Source organism: Phocoena phocoena, chromosome 5 (genome assembly GCF_963924675.1).
Source record: "Phocoena phocoena chromosome 5, mPhoPho1.1, whole genome shotgun sequence".
In the NCBI taxonomy this organism is placed as follows: Eukaryota; Metazoa; Chordata; class Mammalia; order Artiodactyla; family Phocoenidae; genus Phocoena; species Phocoena phocoena.
The window spans coordinates 95,568,946-95,588,859 of record NC_089223.1 but is presented as its reverse complement, the minus strand read 5'-3'; the positions used below and the strand labels follow the sequence as shown (position 1 = coordinate 95,588,859).

The window sequence follows — 19,914 nt, the reverse complement described above, 5'->3', positions numbered from 1 at the left end:
ATGCTATAGCCAATATATGAATGAAGAGAAGCTAGACCTTTTCCAGAAAGGTCTGTTTAGAAATAGGAAAAAAATATTTTGGCCCTGAAGGATGAGGCAACATCTTAATAGAAGTATAGGGACTCATGGAAATGTGTAGTGAAAAGAATATTATTTATTTATTATGTATTATGAGCATGACTCAATATTTTCATATTTTTAATGTTTTCTATGTCATTATTTCACATTCACAGCAACTCTATTAACTAGGTACTATTATAATCTTTGCTTTGAGAATGAAAAATCTTCAGAAACCTGTTCCAGGCAGTTACTAAATGAATTGGAAATGGCATGTAAGAGCATCCTTTTTGCTAACCCTATTCTAGATCCAACTCTGATGGAGAGAAGGTAAGCCAGGACCATACTGGAACTAAGTGAGGTAACCTTGGAGCATTTTCTTGAGGCATCTATACTGCTTCTGATGAACAATGGGGAAGATCTCCTTGAAGGTCCTTTCAAAGACCACTTAGTCCATTAGGTTATCTCTGACTTTTGATGAAGTAGGAGATTATGTTTCTATTTATATAACATATTTTCTTTCATAAATATTTTATCTCTAATGTTTAAAGAGTTTCATCAAAGGGCCTAACATCCCTATCCATAGAGAGTTATGGGTGCTTATTCTGAAGGTTATGGAAACAGGAAACAGAATTGTTCCAGCTCATGGGGCTGGAGGAGAGTTGAGAGGTACATTCTAAAGTAAAGCAAACACCCATCTTTCCCTGACAGGCATCTTCTTCCTTTGACTTGAATTGAAATCGGCTGCTTTAAAAAAACAATTCGTACTTTTTCATGGAATTTTGGGGAAATACACCTAAATGGTATGCTCTGGATCACTCCCACTGGCAGTAGGTAGCTGTGGTAATAGAGTCACGAATTGAAGACATAAAAACTTACTGTGCCATAGGGGCCTCCACTGACTAGCTTCAGCTAACTTTGGAAAGTTACTACTTTAAATCTCAGGCCTATTATATCGAATGGGAATAGCAAGAAATACCTCATAAGGTTGTCGTGAGGATTCAGTAAGAGAATGGAAGGTCTGAGAGGGCTGCGATTTGTGACTATTTTCATGTAGTGTTATAGCCACAGTGGCTAGGGCAGTGCCTGGCACCTAGTAGGGGCTCAATAAATACTTGTTGAGTTCATGAGTGAATTAATGAATAATATATGAATTATATGTGCACATGTTGCGAAATAGGTGTTCAAAACATTTAGTGAGCGAAATTTTTTCCTTTGAAGCCTTATTGGTACTGAAAGAAAATAAGGCCAATTTACGCACATTTAACACATTTGAAAAATAATGTTCTAAATGTCTATAATTCCTGTAAGATGGGGATGCAACTATTCTACGTAAAATAATGCTCATTTTTCTCAGCCTTCTAAGTATGTACTTGGTTACATCTGCTATATTCACTTTACATAAAACCCCTGGCCAATTACCAGCAGAAGGTGACCATTATATTTTGTGATTCGGAAGGCTATGTGCCTCGTGTTAATAGTTACTCTTTATAAAAATAATTTTTAGCGAATGGATACGTTTTGCTTTTATGATCAGTGAGGCTCAACACATGCCTGGGAGTGAAAATGTACTAGATAGAAGGACAATTAATGATGACTGGAAGCAGTAATTTCAGAACCCCAGCAGGAGACTATAGTATCTAAACTACATTCTAGGGAAGTGAGAGAAATGGAGTCTTTTATGTATTCTTTTCATGATCAGAGAACTCTTTGATATTATATACCTTAAAAAAATAGACCAAAAATGTTTATTTATTTCCTACCTCCTTTCCTTCTTTCCTTCTCTCCTCTATTCCCTCCTATTCTTCCTTTCTTCTTCCTCCCTCCTTCCCTTTCTTTTCATAATTTCTACCATTCTTCAAAGAACAAACAAAATCACAGCAAGCCATGAGCAGCCACCAGTCTTGTCCAGTGGAACAACCACTGGACTGGAAGACAGGAAACCTGGGTTCCGATTTCAGCTTTGTCAATATTTTCTTGGTAATGTTAAATAAATCAATTTCCTTCTGTGAGTTTCAGGTCCTAATCTAGCAAGTGAGGAGACTGTCGAGGATGGTCACTACATCTAAGAAGGATGTTTGCCCTTCACAAAGTCAGTGTCTTTGGGTCCAATATCACAGTCAGGATATCCCTTATAAACTACTTTGCTGATACATTTATGATCACTTCCTTTTCACACGCCTTCATCCCCAGAAGAAGCCTCAGAAAAAGCACGTAGATGGAGAGTGAAGAACGCAGTCGTACCTGGCGGCGCCACCATCCGCTGCCACTTCTGAAACAAGCAGGTCTTCAGGCAGTCTCGTGGACTGAGGTTGTAAGTTTTATGTCTGGACATCAGTTCCTGCATTGGCTCCAGTATTACACACAACTGCAAGGAGTTCAAAGACATCGGTGTTTTACTACTTGATAACATTATTTGCAATAAATAATTTTAACAGCTGGAATCCAAAAGAAAGTTTAAAGTTACTTCACCCCCAACCCCGGGTTTTGATTTTCTCTGTATAAGTTTGGAGGAAAAGAAATATTACCAACACTTGATAATGCCCACTTAATTTACCATCATCTATAATATCATATTATAGCTGAGTGTGGTTTATACACACAAACACACACACACACACACACACATCCCCACACATTCTGTACTGACTGTTGGGTGGATATATGTGGTTCTATTCTGAATTGAAATGATTCTCTCTGGTTAAAGAAAAAAGCTCTCTTCCATGGAGCGCAGCGTGCTCTGATTTCGACTCTGGTCTCTGCTGTAGTTCCTGTTTGTATAACCACACACTGTGAGTTACAATGCTAGTTTATGTAGATTATGTGGCAGTGAAAGCGGTCCTTTAAACTTTGGAGAAGAAAGTGGCAACTACAGGTAAGTTTTTGATCCTAATTCTTATAAAGGGCCACGATGAACACTATTTTATTTTTATTCATATACTCATTTGTATTTTACACAAGATGAGAATGTCAGTAACATATGCTAACTTTCACTCAGTGTGGGAGCTTTTTCTGTGGTTCTGCACACGGTTGCCCTTCTTCTCTCCCTTAGTTAGATCTTTCAGCTTTACTTTGGTCCAAGATTTCTGATGACAAAGATTAATGAATGAAATAAGAAAGTAAATTCAGTTAGGATTGCCTTGGACTTCTCTGAATTCTTTCTCATTTGGAAGCTTTTCAGAATGCTGCTGCATTGAAAGGGCAAAGACCAAGACTAGGAACAATGCATCCATTGCTGTTTCAGTTACAGCTATACTAACATTGGCAATGCACCTTCCCATGTGGAAAAACGTCATTTTATTATGAAAGGCAGATGTGCAATCCCCATGTTCATGGGGCCATCGTTTTCACTACTCCCTTCCCTTCTGCCATTTCTCACCTGAGTATTTCCCTAGAGTCCACATTCCTTATTGTCCACTGGTTCCCTCTGCCTGGAATTCTTTGCTCTCCCTCTTCCTGGCTAATGCCCACTCAGCCTTGAAGGCAAAGTTCCTTCCTCTGTTAGGCCTTTCTCCCCTGGCTCTGCACCTCTCCCTGTGCGGGCTGAGTTGGATGACTCTACAGATCTCCCAGAGCACACAGCCCTTTCTGCCCTACAAACTTACTCATTTACTTTTTGTAACCATCGGCTTCCAAGTCTCTTTTCCACTCAACTTTGAACTCTTTGAATGCTGAGACTATGCCTTTTATCTCTGTGTTCCTAGATTTGGCTCAAATGAATGGATGCATTGAAGGAGTGATTCTTAGAAAGACTGGAGGACCTTTCTATGCCAATGTTCCTCAAAGTCTAAGGAACACTTCCATCAGAATCAGAAGAGTTGATTATTAAAAATGCAGACTTCCAGACTCTGCCCTTTCTGTTTCACTGAGTCTGGAGGTGGGGTCCTGAATCTGTATTTTAAAAAAGTATTCTCCCATCTAATTCTGATAAATATTACCCAAAATTGAGATCCACTGCCCTGCATATGCTGGGCTTTAGAAGAGACAAATATAGAAGCAAGACATACACAAATCCCCAGGGGTTTCCAGCTCAAATTCCCCTCTCTTCTTACCCACCCCCCCCAGCCACCTCACTTTTCCATGCCCTTCCTCTCTTCTCAAGTCTAGGCATGATAATCAAAATTGCCTTCATCTAGAAAAATTTCTCAGCCCTTTTTACCTATCGATGATCTAAACTTTGCCAGAACCACAAACCCCATTTAAGGGCCAACTGTAATCTCCTTCCATCTGCAGTTTCTTTGGAAGAAGAGACTAAGATTTCAAAGCCTGAACAACACAGGTGCAATGGGAGCCAGAGAGACAAAGCTACTGAACCCTAGTGTATCAGGCTGTAAAGTAATGAGATCTGGGTTAGTTATGATGCGTCTTCAATCTTGTCTATCTTCTTGTTTACTTTGGAGTCCTTTTTGAAACCTAAAATGTTAATGAGGAAAACCCTGTGAAAGAGGGAGAGTTACTATATGCAATTAAGTCCATATTCCAAGACTGCAAGTGTGTATTCCTCTACGAACAGCTCCACACTGGAAATCAAAGTATGTGCAAATTACAGACAACCTCAAGTCTTCCCCTGTCACTCATACCAAATGGAGTGAAGGATTCCACAATCATCTCTACACATAGAGATAAGAATGGATTATCCACCAAAGAAGAACCACTGCTAGCTTCAGACAGGGTCAGAAGATGTTTGCATCTATTATTAAGCTAGGGCAGTAAGAAAAGCTTTCAGAGAAATTCTAAAGACTGGGAAAACTTTTTCTTTTAACTAAAAATGTTGTAAAGGTTTTAAAACCATTTCCTTTTTGTCCATTCCCATTCTTGAGCAATTGACTTACAGTGGCTATAAAATACATGGATGGAGTGGAACAAACATGGACTTAGAAATCAGGAGATCTAGGTCTAGATTTTGAGTCTGTCACCAGATGCATACCCTTGGATGAGCCACTTAGTAATGCTGGGTCTCAGTTTCACCTGTGAAACTATACCCATCTTGTATATTGTTTGGGAAATTTGAGATAATACGTCTTGACACATAAGTTCAACAAACAGATATTATGATTACATATTAGCAAGCACAGCACAGATTGCAAAACAAACCACATTTCTATTACTTTAAATCAACAAGCATTTATTGAGTTTTCTCCTAAGTGTCAGGCCTATTTGGACCTAGAAAGGATTATCAGCATTTCACATGCTAGGAAGTAGGAGAGTTGCGTTTATTGTGAGAACTCACGAGCTCATTTTCTCTTTCTTTTTTCCCCAGGTGCCTTTCCTCTCGGGGTTTTGGGCAACACTTTTTACAGGTGCTAATCCTCAGGATTTATCCCTTCCCCTTTCATGTAAAAATATCTTCCCGTTGCTGTAACCCACCCCAAAGGAATTTGCATCTCTGCATGCTAATCAGGAATCCCCAAAGTCATTTTTCTTCCAGTGGAGGGGTACTGGGCTGGAGAGACATCCCGCCCCTTATTCATGTATGCAAATGAGCATCCAGCTCTGGCGCAGAGATGGTGCTTTTGCCAGGCTGCGTGCTGTAGGTGGCAGAACTAACTCAGACAAGAGCCTGCCTTCTCCCATAGAAAGCCAGTGCATCTTGACAACAGCAAAGGCCCCGGGGCCTTATGAAAGGAGATCAGGAAAGTTCGGGGGGGTAGATTCCCTCAGTCACTAGCCAAGTCCTTCTGGAGCCAGGATTCCTGCTCTCCCTGAGGTCTCAGACCCCCTTGAGAATCTGGTGAAGGCTATGCAGGCTGTCTTCCAAATTTTATACAAAATATCTGGAGGTTTACGAACACTCTTACACTCCCATCCATTGATTCCAGGTAAAGAGTCCCCTGTTTGTAATATATACGATCCAGGCTACAATATAGATGTCTTTGCCCCCGCCCTACACACACACACACACACACACACCTCACTCCAACCTCAAAGGCATATTAATGGAACTGAGCATAATAGCACAGCGTCCTTTGATTTTTAAAGAACGATTTTATCTGTAAAGTTGTGTCTGCTACAAAGTTCCCAGTGGACCAGTCCCTTTGCCTGAAAAGAAAGGCCTCCGACAGTGACATCTGCAACACTGCAGCATCATGAGAGAATTTGGTCTACACCTGCGGGGGGTGTTGGAGGTGTGAAAAGATTTCCATCTAAAATAGAACCGGAGGATAGGAAACAGAGACTCCCAACCTGCCCTCAGAGGAAGGGAACTTAAGGAGTGAGAGACTGATTTCCCATAAGTACTTGATTTAGGGATGATGGAAACTGACTTCCGGACCAGTGAACAGCTGCCAAGAATCCGTCCCCATCCTCAAGCCAGTGAACTTGCTGCTGGGACTCTGGCTGGACCTCCCTGTCTTTGCACTCCTTGTCCATAAATACAGCCCACCCCTAATCCTCAAGGGACTCACTGGGGCTGGCTCACAGCATGTTTCCGTAATTGCAGTTCGTCCGCTATTCCTGAATAAACTCAACTTCTGGTCATTTGAGCTTGCCTCAGTTTACCTCTTTATTTGGGTTGCCTGAAGATACCAGGAAGAATCCCAGGGCACTGTGCAAGGTGGCAGGAGCCAGCAAGGCCTGAGACCTCTTTTTGAATAGGAAGCCCCTGCCAGGTCCGCTTAGAATCGCAAAGAAAACCACTGCCCATTGCCCATCCTGGCAAAGCTCTGAGGATGCCTTTGGGCAGATTTAGTGAGAGTTTTAGGCCAGGCTTGCTCTCCTTATGCTTCCGACTTCATTTTCCGGGATTCTGGCCCGGCACTGACCCTTTGGTATGAAACCAAAACCTATAACCACAATGGTGACTTGCTGAATGAGGGAATGAAGGGGTGGATGGATGGATGAATGATTTACCAGGTGTCTTGGCCAGATTTATAGCAAGGAGTCATTTGCTAGCAGCAGACAGACTGGGCATTGTCTTCTGGGCTTAGAGGTGATGAATCTGTCCGTTTGATAGATAACTGATTGCCTCCTCTGTGGAGAATGCTTTGTACATGTGCACATGTATATACCCAATTACCACATGTCCTGGCTGGGCGGGGACACCTTAGCTCAGTCCCGGGACTTCTGTCTTTGTTCATAGTAGCAAAGAACCTGGTAGATCCAGACGGTACGCTATTTTGTTTTGTTTTCATCTGACAGTTCTCTGATTCTCCTTTAGCTGTACACCCACACCTTTTCTTTTCGCTCATCTCCTGGCCTGAACCCAGGAATGGGTGATGCCTATCAGAGCTGGCTTTGGCCTAAAAAGCTGATGCCTTGGGGTTGGCATTCGGCTATAACTCCTAAAGCTGGGTCCTGACCTCCAACATTTAGTTCAGTCTTTTCCAGATCATGGATGACATACTCTGAGCTTGAACCACTGACCTACTCTTTGCATATAGGTCTGTCCAGGGTTACTGTGTCCATAGCAGCTCGTGTTCTTGCCTTGAACATCTTCCCTCTTTCTCAGTCATCTTAGCCGGATATTGGCAAGCTACAGCCAGTGGGCTAAACACGGCCATGCTTCTGTATTGTCCAGAGCTCCTATTGTGTTACAATGCCACAGTTGGATAAGTATGACAGAGTCTATATGACCCACAGACTCCCAAAATATTACTATCTGGCCATTCACAGAAAGGTTGCTGACCTCTGTCCTAAACCAATGCTACACAAAGGAGGCCGTCTGCAAACTAGTTGTTATGTGTCCTTGACCGGATAACAGCTTGAGTTAGAGTATAATTCAGTTCATTGCCTCTTTCATTAAGAAAGTCTTGTGTCAAAAAGTAACTCAGATGAACTAAACAATGTGTTCAACAAGGTAGTTGCTTTACATTCCAAAGCAAGCTCCTTATTTTGGTGTGGATCACTAAGTGATCCACAGTCTGGCGCTGGTCTGCAAACCATATTTGAGTCATAATAGTATGACCATTAAGGTCCTCCATGGTCCAACTCAGATCTCACGTCTGTCTCTGACCATCCCCAACCACAAAGGACTCTTACTTCTGTAGCACTTATTACTAACCTACGTGCACCCCAGGGTTAATATTTGCATTGGGAATTTTTCTCTCTCGTGGACTTGTTTCATCTCCTTATCTACAGCAAGCCTTATTGTACCTTTCTCTCTCTCTTATTTAACACGGTATTAGGCATACTCAAATATTTGTTGAGTCATAACTTAATAATTGCTGTGGAGTATCTAAACTATGTTTGTCCCTGGAGTATGCAACTGACATATATCATTAACCCTCACGGCGTCCTGGTCCACTTTTAACAGGTGAGAAAACTCAGACTCAAAGCCAGTAAGTCACACAGAGCTGATATTAAAGAGTGTGATTCTTATAATGTAAAGGTTATACGACCATCTGAAGGGCAGAAAAGAGGTTCACAGTCAAGTTTGCCTGACTTCAACCCTGTGCTCCTAACTCCCTACTGCTCTGTTGTCTAACTCTCTGAATATGAATGGCCTAAATCTCTGCTAAGATCACAAGTTCCAAGGCTCTCCATGTCTCTTATATTGTTCCTTGCACGTGGTATTGGGCAAGGAACAATATACACAGAGAGGTGTATCTCTACACAGAGAGGTGGGTGATACAGAGGGGTGCAGGCTTTGGAGCCAGATTCATCTGGATCCAAACCCAATGGCTAGTCTGCCATTTACTAGCTGTGTGTTCTTGGCCAAGAATTTCAGCCTTGGGACTTCCCTGGTGGCACAGTGGTTAAGAATCCGCCTGCCAATGCAGGGGACACAGGTCCGAGCCCTGGTCCAGGAAGATCCCACATGCCACAGAGCAACTAAGCCTGTGCGCCACAACTACTGAGCCTGTGCTCTGGAGCCCGCGAGCCACAACTACTGAGCCCACGTGCCTAGAGCCCATGCTCTGCAACAAGAGAAGCCACCACAGTGAGAAGCCTGTGCACCACAATGAAGCGTAGCCCCTGCTCGTCGCACCTAGAGAAAGCCCATGCGCAGCACCAAGACCCAATGCAGCCAAAAATATAAATAAATTTATTAAAAAAAAACGAATTTCAGTCTCTCTGAATCTCAGTTTCCTCATCTGTAAAATGGAGATACTGATATTTACCTCTGAAGGTTTGAAACAATATCTGTAAATCCTTAATGCAATGCCCAAGGTCAGTGCTCGAAAGATGGAAGTTGGTATTATGATAAATACTGGTTGCACCAGTGGTGCAGTTTCCCTGAGCCAACACAGCAATGTGTGATGTGATTGGCTACCTACTCCGGGAAGTAAATCACTTGGTCTCCTTGAGACTTAGGGGGTCTAAATGCTCTAAGGGATGGTCATCAGGCCAATGGTCCATGGCATTTTAGTAGCTAATGTCTCTGATAATAATCCAGTTTTAGAATTCAGTGATAGATACAAAATGTTCAAATCCATAAACCAGAGTCCTTTCTCTTTTCTTTTTCCCCCAGTAACCTACCCTTCTGGCTAACTCTGAATTAGAAAGGTATCAGAGGATGGGCATGGTTATAAACAAGCTCTTATCTAAGGGTGAAGGAGTCTCTCCTAATTAAGAAACACATCACAAAAAGAGATCTTATATTAAAACAATAGAAAAATATAACGTACAGAATCTAAAAGGAAAACAAAACAAAACAAGCAGGTAATTCCCCTAGAAACAGATAAGAATGAATAACAGGCATCTACGTGAGTAAAACCCACTCTGCCTCCGAGGATGAAAAACAGGAGAGGGAAGGAAATGCTTTCCCTGAGAAGCTGTGCAATTCCAAAGCATCAGATTATGATTTGGGTTTATTTCCTGATAGGATTAAAGGTAGATTGATTTCCAATTCAAAACATCCTCTTTTTTATCTGAAGATTCAACCAGGGGAGACTTTGCCTTTTCTCAATTGTTTTGCAAATTGATTACTCAGGGAAGTTATCACATCCAACCCTGGAGATTGGCAGCTCTCTCCAGGCTCCAGGAGAGGAGGGGGTATAGTGACAACCACTCGGGACTTGGAGGGACCATCTTCTTCCAGAGCAAGGAATCATGCATGCGCGTTTCAATATCTATGCCTTGATCTCAATTTTGAGGCTGCAAGGAAGGACGCCTATGCGTGGTCACTGAGGCCGCTGGCTGCTTTTCTGACCCACCCTCAGGAGAGAAGCGTTGGGCGATTTTCCTGAGCTACAGAGCCAAGCTCACGGCTGTTTTCGGCAGCACCAGTCAGGCCCACGAAGAGATGGTTCAAGGCCTCCAATGCTCATTCCCTTTCCTTCGGACCCATGGACTTAATCTCTCTGCCCTGTCATTTGGTACGGGCACTCCTTCCACAGTGTTCTGGTCATTTGCCTTCCTACCCTTAGACCCACCCCCTCCTCCCAGCTCTGTACTGCAGGGGAGAGACCCCTGCACACTATTTCCCAACTGGCCTTGGGTGAGCTTTGGCCAGTTGGAGGCACCAGGAAAGACTGGAGGAAAGTGGGTTGAGTTATTTGGCTAGGGTTGCCGTAACAAAGTATCACAAACTGGGTGGCTTTAAACAACAGAAACTTATTTCTTCTCAGTTCTGGAGGCTAGAAGTCTGAAATCGAGGTGCTGGCAGGGCTGTGCTCCCTCTGAAGGCTCTAGGGAAGAAGACTTCCTTGCCTCTTCCCACCTCTGTTGGCGCGGGAGTTCCTTGGTGTTCCTTGGCTTGTGGCTGCATGGCTCCAACCTCTGCTTCTGTCTTCGCATGGTCTTTCCCCCCATGTCTCTGCGTCCTCTCCTCTTCTTACAAGGACATTAGTCATTGGATTTCCAAATAAATTCACATCCTCAGGTTGCAGATAAACATGGATTTTTGAGGGACACCACTCATGGTACCACATGGGTAAAGAAATAAGTAAGGGTATTTCTTGTCCTTTCTGTGGTTCAGATGGCCTCTCCAACAGCTGTCACCAAGGCCCACTATGGTGCCAGCTTCTATCAGGTGGCCTGACAGTAATACCTCGTATGTAGGGGACTTACTGTATCTAAAAGGTGTGTGGAGGCATCTTGTGTAGGGGTTAAGCATGCAAACTAGTCTCTGGTTTGAATGGCAGCTACTTAGTAGATGAGTGACCTTGGGTGAGTTACTTAAGCTCTTGGTGTTTGAGTTTCTCCATCTGCAAAGTCAGGATAACAATGGTACCTAACTAATTATATTGTTAGGAGAAACAAGAAAATCTGCTTAAAGTATGTACCTAGGTTCTAACATACTGAAATTGCTCTATACATGTTTATTATGATGGGGGGATAATCAGTCCGGGGAGGGGGCAGGTGCTTTATGGAAGACATTTGGAAATTTGTCAGAACATACCTAGTAAAATTTCATGGATGTTCCCTGCCCGATGCAAATATACGCACAGCTTAATTATTAGATTTTGGTGATACAATGGTTGTTTAAAATGTTCAGTCATTTTTTTTTCTACTCAAAAAAATTTTTTAACGTCTTTATTGGAGTATAATTGATTTACATTGTTGTGTTAGTTGCTGCCGTGTAACAAAGTGAATCAGCTATACGTATACATATGTCCCCATATCTCCTCCCCCTTGCATCTCCCTCCCACCCTCCCTATCCCACCCCTCTAGGTGGTCACAAAGCACCAAGGTGATCTCCCTGTGCTATGCGGCTGCTTCCCACTAGCTATCTATTTTACATTTGGTAGTGTATATATGTCCATGCCACTCTCTCACTTCGTCCCAGCTTACCCTTCCCCCTCCCCGTGTCCTCAATCTACATCTGCGTCTTTATTCCTGTCCTACCCCTAGGTTCTTCAGAACCATTTTTTTTTTAGATTCCATAGATATGTGTTAGTGTATGGTATTTGTTTTTCTCTTAGATGCTGGAAAAAGGAAATCAAAGTGTAGAAGAGTATAGTAGAAAAAATTAAAATTATGCGCTTGTCATATAAAATTAGGCCAAACATAATAAAAATGGTAAATAAAGAAAAAAATGTTCAGTCAACATGCCTTTCCTGTAAATAACTTGATTTTATCACTGAACCATTGCCACAAGTATCCATTCATGTGTTCTACCAGCGTCTCTAAATTCTAGGGCATAGTAGCTGGAAAGTTTCCAAAGGAAAAAGGAAACATCTGCCTGGAAATATCCCACAATCATTAACAAATATCTAAGGAGTTCTGTCTGTTCCTAGAGGGCTATGAGCAAATTTCAGGTAAATTTAAAAAATTCTTGTTGAGCAGTTGTTATGCCCTCAGATGAGTCCGACACTGAAAATGAAGGTCAGTGGCTCAGAATTACTCTAAGAGCCTCTTTATTGTCTGCCAGTGTATTAGATAGGGTTCTCCAGACAAATAGAACCAATAGGATGTATGTATGTATGTATCTGAAGGAACCAGCTCATGTGATTGCAGTGGTTAGCGAGTCTGAAATCCAGAGTTTCCATAGCTGGAATCTCAGGCAGGAGTTAATGCGTCAGTTTTGAGACAGAATTCCCTCTTCTCCAGGAAATCTCAGTTTTGTTATTAAGACCTTCAACTGATTGGATGAAGCTCAGCCCAACAGTACTCTATTTTACTCAAAGTCAACTGAGGGCTAGACGATAACCAAGGAAAAACCAAATGCAAAATATCTTTACTGCAAAACCTTTGATTAGCCTTTGACTAAATAACTGGTACTATAGATGCTATGAACTGAAAAGTGACAACCCCACCACCAAATTCCTACATTGAAGCCCTAGCCCCCAATGTGACTATACTTGGATATAGAGCTTTAGGAGGCCATTAAGGTTAAATGAGGTCATAAGGGTGGGGTCCTAATATGATAGATTGGTGGCCTTGTAAGAAGAAGAAGAGACCTCAGAGATCTCTCTCTCTCTCTCCACATGCACACACTGAGGAAAGGCCATGTGAGAATATAGCAAGAGGGCAGTAATCTGCAAGCCAGGAAAAGCACTCTCGCCAGAAAGGGAACCCTGCCAGACCTTGATCTTGGACTTTCCAGCTTCTAGGACTGTAAGAAAGTAGATTTCTGTTGTTTAAACTACATAGTCTACGGTATTTTGTTAAAGCAGCCTGACTGCCTTAGGTCTGCCTTAAGCCACTGAGAACTATCATAGTTCACGACACTGTAAAGAACTGGAGACCTAGCCTGTGTCCTATTATTTTATTTTTTAAAATATTGCCAAGCACCAACCAATGAGTCTAATGTTTGTGGGTTGAATGACCCCTTGAATCCATGAATATGATCGAATGGAAAACATAAACAAATAGGTGATCAGACATCAGAAAATGGGTCAGATCTTGCTTCATCCACTTTGTAATTACAGTAACTTGGGTAGCAGGGATGCAATGGCGAAATGGCAGACACAACCTCCCTCCCTTGAAGCTTACTGTCCAGATGGGAGACAGATGATAAACAAGAATTCCAAATGGGCTGGATATTGTAAAGGAGAGGGGCAAGCGATGTCAGGAAACATTGCCAGGAGGAACCGATATTTAAGTTGAGAGCTAAAGAGATGACTTAGAAATCAGCCAAGTGAAAGAGAAGACAGCCAGGATGAAGGTTAGGGTGGAGATCTCGGGTAGAGGGAATACATGTGTGAATGCAAGAGAGAACACAGAATTAGAAACCGCAAAATGATGGGATTAGCGTTGACTTGTGTGAGCTACAGCAGAGAGGCAGGCAGTGGTCAGACTCATCAAGGCCTCAGGTTCTGCCCCACAGGAGCCGAGAGGTGCAACTGATGTGGCCAAAAGCATGCTGTGCATGACGAGCCCTCCACAAGTGCCGCTAAGCTGAATGCCGAACTGCAATATGGAAATATCATGCTGTTCTTTCAGCCACATTTCCCGAGCGTGAGGAAAGCCTCATCGACATTTTGACGTGGTTGGTAAAACAAAAGCACCAAATATCCCTAAAGGTAAACACTGGCTGCTCTGTCTTCAAGCAGTGGCGACTGTCCCCGAAGCCGACCGGTGCCGATCGCACCACTGGGGGCATTTACACTGGTCCACGCTGTTCCTTGTTGGAAATAGGTAGTTTTTGTAACATGTTGGTTATTTTTCCCGGGGAACTGAGAAACTGTGTAGTTGCAAGGAGGTAATGTTTAAGTACTAGCATTTATGAACGAGGCCTTACAATCCCAATATTGTGAGTAAGGGAATTGGGATTTGGTCCTTGGGAGCTGTCAGTGAGTTTTCAAGGAACATGGCTATCTTGTTCATGCAGTTATAATCCCTCCCGAACATTCACTGCGTGCTTATGTTTTTCTCCTGCTCTGGTGTAAATACCCACAAGGCTATTAAAGACAGCATTGTGTTCTGGAGTTTGGAGCAGCATCCCTGTGGCCGCTGTCTGGGAGGATTTCTGGGCTCTGGTCAGTGTCGGGTATGGACTTCTCTCTCTTGGTCCTGGACACCCAGAGCCCAGCTGCCTTTGGAGTGCCTGCCTGTCTGCTTTCCGAGAGCTTCTGCCAGGCAACAGCCCTCCCTGCCACTCCACTCTGACACAAAGGGAAGCAGTGATTTCTCAATAATGGAGCGCTCAGCTGCCTGACTGCTCCCCGGCCACCTCCATCATTATGCCTGCGGAGCCTTGAATCAGCAGCCATTTCCCTTCCCAGGGATAAAGCGAGATGGGTGGAAAGAGGGATTCATGCTGACAATGGCAATGCCTTATGAAAATGGAGTTGGAAGAGGCTGGGGTCCCCTCACTCACTCATTCACTCACTCAACACACATTTATTGAATACATACTATATGCCCCGTGTTTGCTCTAGGTGCTGGGGATGCTGTAAACAGAAATAAAGAAAAGAAATAAAGTCCTCTTATAGAACTACATTTTAGTGAAGGAGACAGATACACTTAAAAAGCAAAAGATGTATGGTAGTGATGAGTACCAAAGAGAAAAAAGGAAGCAGGGAAAGGAGACATGAAATGTTGGAGTTGGGAGGGTGGAAAATTTGGACACTTTGGCTAAAGTCACTATGCTAGGAAGAATCATGGCTCTGCAGAGATGTCCATGGCCTAATCCCTTCAATGTGTGAATATGTCAGGTTACATGGCAAAGGGAATTAAAGTTGCTCATCAGCTGATCTTGAGATGGAGAGAGTAGTCTGGGTTATCCAGATGGGTCCAATTTAATTATAAGCGTATTGACAAATGGAAGAAGGAATCAGAAAGGAGAATCAGAAAGATGGCAGCATGAGAGAAACTTGGCCTGACATTGAGGGCTTTGAAGATGGGAGGGGGCCCTGAGCCAAGGAATGTGGGTGGCCTCTAAGACGGTGGAAAAGGCAAGGAAACTGATTTTCCCCTAGAGCCTCTAGAAAGGCACACAGCTCTGCCGACACCTTGATTTGAGCACAGTGATATCCATGTTAGGCTTCTGATCTACAAGGCAACAAACTTGTGGCTTTTTTTTTTTTTTTCCGTACACGGGCCCCTCACTGCTGTGGCCTCTCCTGTTGTGGATCACTGGCTCCGGACGCGCAGGCTCAGCGGCCATGGCTCATGGGCCTAGCCGCTCTGAGGCATGTGGGATCCTCCTGGACCAGGGCACGAACCCATGTCCCCTGCATCGACAGGTGGACTCTCAACCACTGCACCACAAGGGAGGCCCAATTTGTGGTGTTTTAAGCCACTAAATTCATGATAATTGTTTTAACAGCAATAGAAAACTAATAGGATCACCCAAAGTTGATATCTAAGTAAAGATCTCTAATAAGGTTATGTAGTTAGCAAATAAAAATAGAAGATGCCCAGTTGCATTTGAATTTCAGACAATAAATTATAATCTGTTGAAGTAATAAATATAATAACTTATTCATTATTTATTTGATATTTAAGTTGAACTGGGCATTTTGTATTTTATCTGGCAATCCTCAACTCAGAGGAAGTTAGAAAGTGGGCTCTTTGGGGGAAAAACATTCTAGGCAGAAGGAATAGCAAGGGCAAAGGCCTGGGGGTTTGAGGAAAATCTAGGAAAGAAGTACAGTTGGAGGGGAAAGAACGAGTAGACCAGTAGGAGAAGAATTCAGAGAGGTTGTGAGGAACTGGATCATGGTGGTCATAAGGAGGATGTTGGTTTGATTTTGAGTGGAGTGGGAAGACACTGGGGGCTTCGGGTAGAGGAGTACCAATGTTTGGAGTCTCCTGAGAAGGAAGAGATGCTGATTATAAGCAATGTGACGACAGGGTCTGATCTACTTTTGCACTGCCTGGACCTAGATATTTAAGCACACAAGTGCTGGGAGGCCAGCAGGCCTTCTAATTGGTAGAACTCAATGATGTGCCATCTGCCATCAGAACCTGAAAGGTCTAGGGAGATGAGAGGATTTCAGGAGAACAAAGTGGTTCATGAGGAGAAATCTGAAGGCTGTAAGGCCATCTATAAATGATGGAGGAAAGGACAGATGCCTGGGGACCTCGTGAAGGCAAAGACATTATGTACAAAGCCAAATTTCACTGTGGAACTCAAGTGTCTGGGAACTCAGGAAAGAGCGTGTCCTGTCTACCATCTACTCCAGTTAATTCAGAGCAGCAGAGTCTTAGCCAAGATCCGAGGAGCCATATTTCAACTCTTCAAACACCTCAAAATTCCCTTGAAAAATTTTCAGGAGGGAAGAAAACCATGATTATAAAACTTTTAGTAGCTTGTTAATGAATCACTACCTCTAATCACGCCTAGCACTCAGTGTTGACTGGGCACTGGGGAGTGGGCTCAGTGGCTTCCATGGATTTTCTCACCCTCCCAGCGCCATTAACCGTACAGATACACAGAAGAGGAAAGGGAGACCAGAGAGGTTGAGTAACTGGTCCAAGGTCACACAGCTTTCAGGGACTTATTAGCTTCAACCACCTTGAATGTAGCCCCCACACTGGGTCTGTTACTCCCTCTTAATTTTTATACTCATGCGTGTGATCACATCTCTGTCACCCTGCATTATAATGAACTGAATATATATCTGCTTCCCTAAAGGAACTGGGATCCTGAGGCTGCAAGAGTTGTTTATCTGTGTCATCAGAAATTGGCACGTCGTAGGCAGGCAGAAAAACAAATTAGTGTTGATTGAATGAATGAATGAATGGAATATCCTCTCATGAGTCTTAGCTGCAGAAATTTCACTGTCAAAAAATGGACGAGGCCAGGTCGCAGGTAGGGCAGGGCCCTGGTTCCTTCATCCTCGGCAGAATCAAGTTAGGCACTGAGGATCCTGCTCCTTTGTTGCTTTTTCTCTGGAGTCACATGAAAACTTAAATATACATCACTTCTAATTTTACTCTGTGTATTTCCCCCCGAGAATATTAAGAGTCTCAAGAGGGATCACAGATGGTAGTTCTTTTTATTTTTTCTTCATCTGTCTACAGTTACGCACATTGGAAGCTTGCCTTTCTCATCTTCCTCCATGTGTTTATTTCATTGTTTTCTTTTCATCTTCTGTTCTTTCAGAGCATCCCTGGTCCCTGAGCCCTTGACAGAAGCTCTGTATACAATGATTGAGAACCTATTCCTGTTCTAGCTATGAAATTGACCCAATAGGCTGAGGCTTCAGCTTCCCTCCTTTTTTGGTGTGTGTGTGTGTGTGTGTGTGTGTGTGTGTGTGTGTGTGTAAGAGAGTTTTATGGTTGACATTTGCCTGACCTTGCCTCTTCTGGCACTGAATCCCTAGATGTGAGGAACAATGTGTTCCCTAGACCCTCTGAGAGCAGCAGGGAACCTGGGTGGGCATCTTCATTGGAGATGGCAATGCAAATGGCAGAACTAACCTGGGGGCCTTCCAGCAAGATAGGCATGAAAACACAACCATAAATTCATTTTAGGCTACTAAATTCAGGTGAAGTCTGAGACTCTCAAGTTATTTATAAATCAGCAAGCAGTTACCACAAGACTCCTAAGATTATAGACTTTTTTTTTTTTTTTTAAATTTATTTTTGCGGTACGCGGGCCTCTCACTGCTGTGGCCTCTCCTCTTGCGGAGCACAGGCTCCTGACGTGCAGTCTCAGCAGCCGTGGCTCACAGGTCCAGCCGCTCCGCGACATGTGGGATCTTTCCGGACCGGGGCAAGAACCCGTGTCCCCTGCATCGGCAGGCGGACTGTCAACCACTGCGCCACCAGGGAAGCCCTGTTCTTGAATTTTATTCACAACGAATCTTAAAAATGTCATCTACTATTTTGGGGAGTTGCTCTGTTACCCCTTTTAAACTTCACAACAGCCCTAGGAACTGGATATTTTTATCCTCATTTTATAGATAAACTTAGAGAGATTTAAGTGACTCACCTTCCATAAACTAACTCATCTTCACAAAAATGTTACGGATTTGGACTAGTTATCCCCATTTTCAGAGGCTTTCACCAGATTTTTAGAGAACTTCAGTGCTTTTCCCCTATTCCACAGCTAGAAAGTACTAGAGCCAGATCTGAGCATAACTCCTTTTAATCCTACACCCAGACAGGATCTCAGCCAATAACAGGTGCTCAAGTAAACATCTATTGAAGAAATGGATTATTCCAAAGCCCACATTCTTTCCACTACCCTCTGCTATTGCAAAGTTATCTCTTCCTTTGGCACATGAGGTTGATTAAAAAAGCATCCTGCCAAGGGTGCTTTTCTCGGGCCAGCTGTGGGCGTCTCAGTCCCTCTGTGACCTCCCTGTGACCCTTGGCTCCCAACGGTATCTTTCGGAAGCAGCCTAGGAAATGACAATTTCCTAGTCTCCCATCTCTCTTCACTATCTGGTGTGAAGTTGCAGAATGACATTTCCTTCCTCTTAATTTCTCCAAAAGGCAAACAACACGTTATTCAGGAGTTCTGCGTCAAATCCTAACACCTGATGCATCTGATATGCAAACTGTTCACTTTTCCTATTTATGCAGCAAAGAAACCTTATCACTCCTTCTGTGCTTCGTGTTTCCATTATGAAATGCGTCCCCTATCACTCTTCACCTGTGTCCTTGGCAGCTCCATCAGGTTCACATGGCTTCTCAAACACTATTTGTCTTGTTCAAGTTCTTTGGAGTCCAAAATAAATCATCACTGTGTCATCCAGACTTGCGCATACCACACTGGCCCGGCTTAGTAGACAGATGGACATTTTCAAACCAGGCATGTGGTTTAGGAAAACCTTACTATTGGAATAATTTTTATCTGGGAATCTCCTATCCAAAAGTACCCAAAAGGGAGGCAGTTCTATATCATATAAGGAAATATGCCAACAGATCATTTTTCTGTGGACACTTGGCAGTTCAAACTGATGAGAGAAAGCAGAATAGCATCTAGGGTGAGCACAGCACAATTTTCATTTAGGAATAAAAGGCTCTTATAAAAGACTGTTTCTAAGGTTTCTTTCTAGTTTAGCATGATCCGCATGGGCACTGAAAATAAACAGATTATACATAGCTAGGGTTCTGGGGGGAAAAATCAGCTTCCTTTTTTATTCTCCTTTGAAACCTCCCCACTTTCCCTTTTAATTTTTTTCTTTTAATTTTCAGTATGCCAAAAATAAGGTTTTCAGGAGCCTAACAAATTATGGATTTCAGACATCACAATATTTTCTCCAGGCACACAAACGCACGCACACACACACACATACACACATTCTTTCGTGCTTCTATACCACGGCTAAAGCACAAATGCAGTGTTTTCCACAGAACTGATGCTATTTTTAGACTAAACGGTAGGAAGTCTGCAGCGTTAATAAATGGACAAGAAGCACAGAACCCCAGCACATGGTAATATGCCAGTGAGAAAGCTAGCCTGGCCTTTAGCCAATGAACTGTGGTTCGATGCTGCAGCAATGGAAGCAAGAACACCGCTTACAAAGGAATGATTAATAAGCTGACACACTTCCAGGCATTTATTCCCTATTCTTTAGTGCCAGCTATATGTATACTAGCATATTTTCAACTTTATTAGTAAAGTCTCAAAGC

The 19,914-nt window shown here is 43.1% G+C and overlaps 1 protein-coding gene across 4 annotated transcripts in view; it reads right to left on the bottom strand.

The window, feature by feature from the left end:
• Positions 1-19,914, bottom strand: part of LDB2 (LIM domain binding 2) — a 380,605-nt gene that overhangs the window by 7,923 nt on the left and 352,768 nt on the right. For all 4 annotated transcript variants that reach the window (XM_065877424.1, XM_065877423.1, XM_065877427.1 and 1 more), the window contains exon 6: positions 2,302-2,425. In XM_065877424.1, the coding sequence (XP_065733496.1) occupies positions 2,302-2,425 (124 nt within the window). The remainder of the gene's footprint in view (positions 1-2,301; positions 2,426-19,914) is intronic.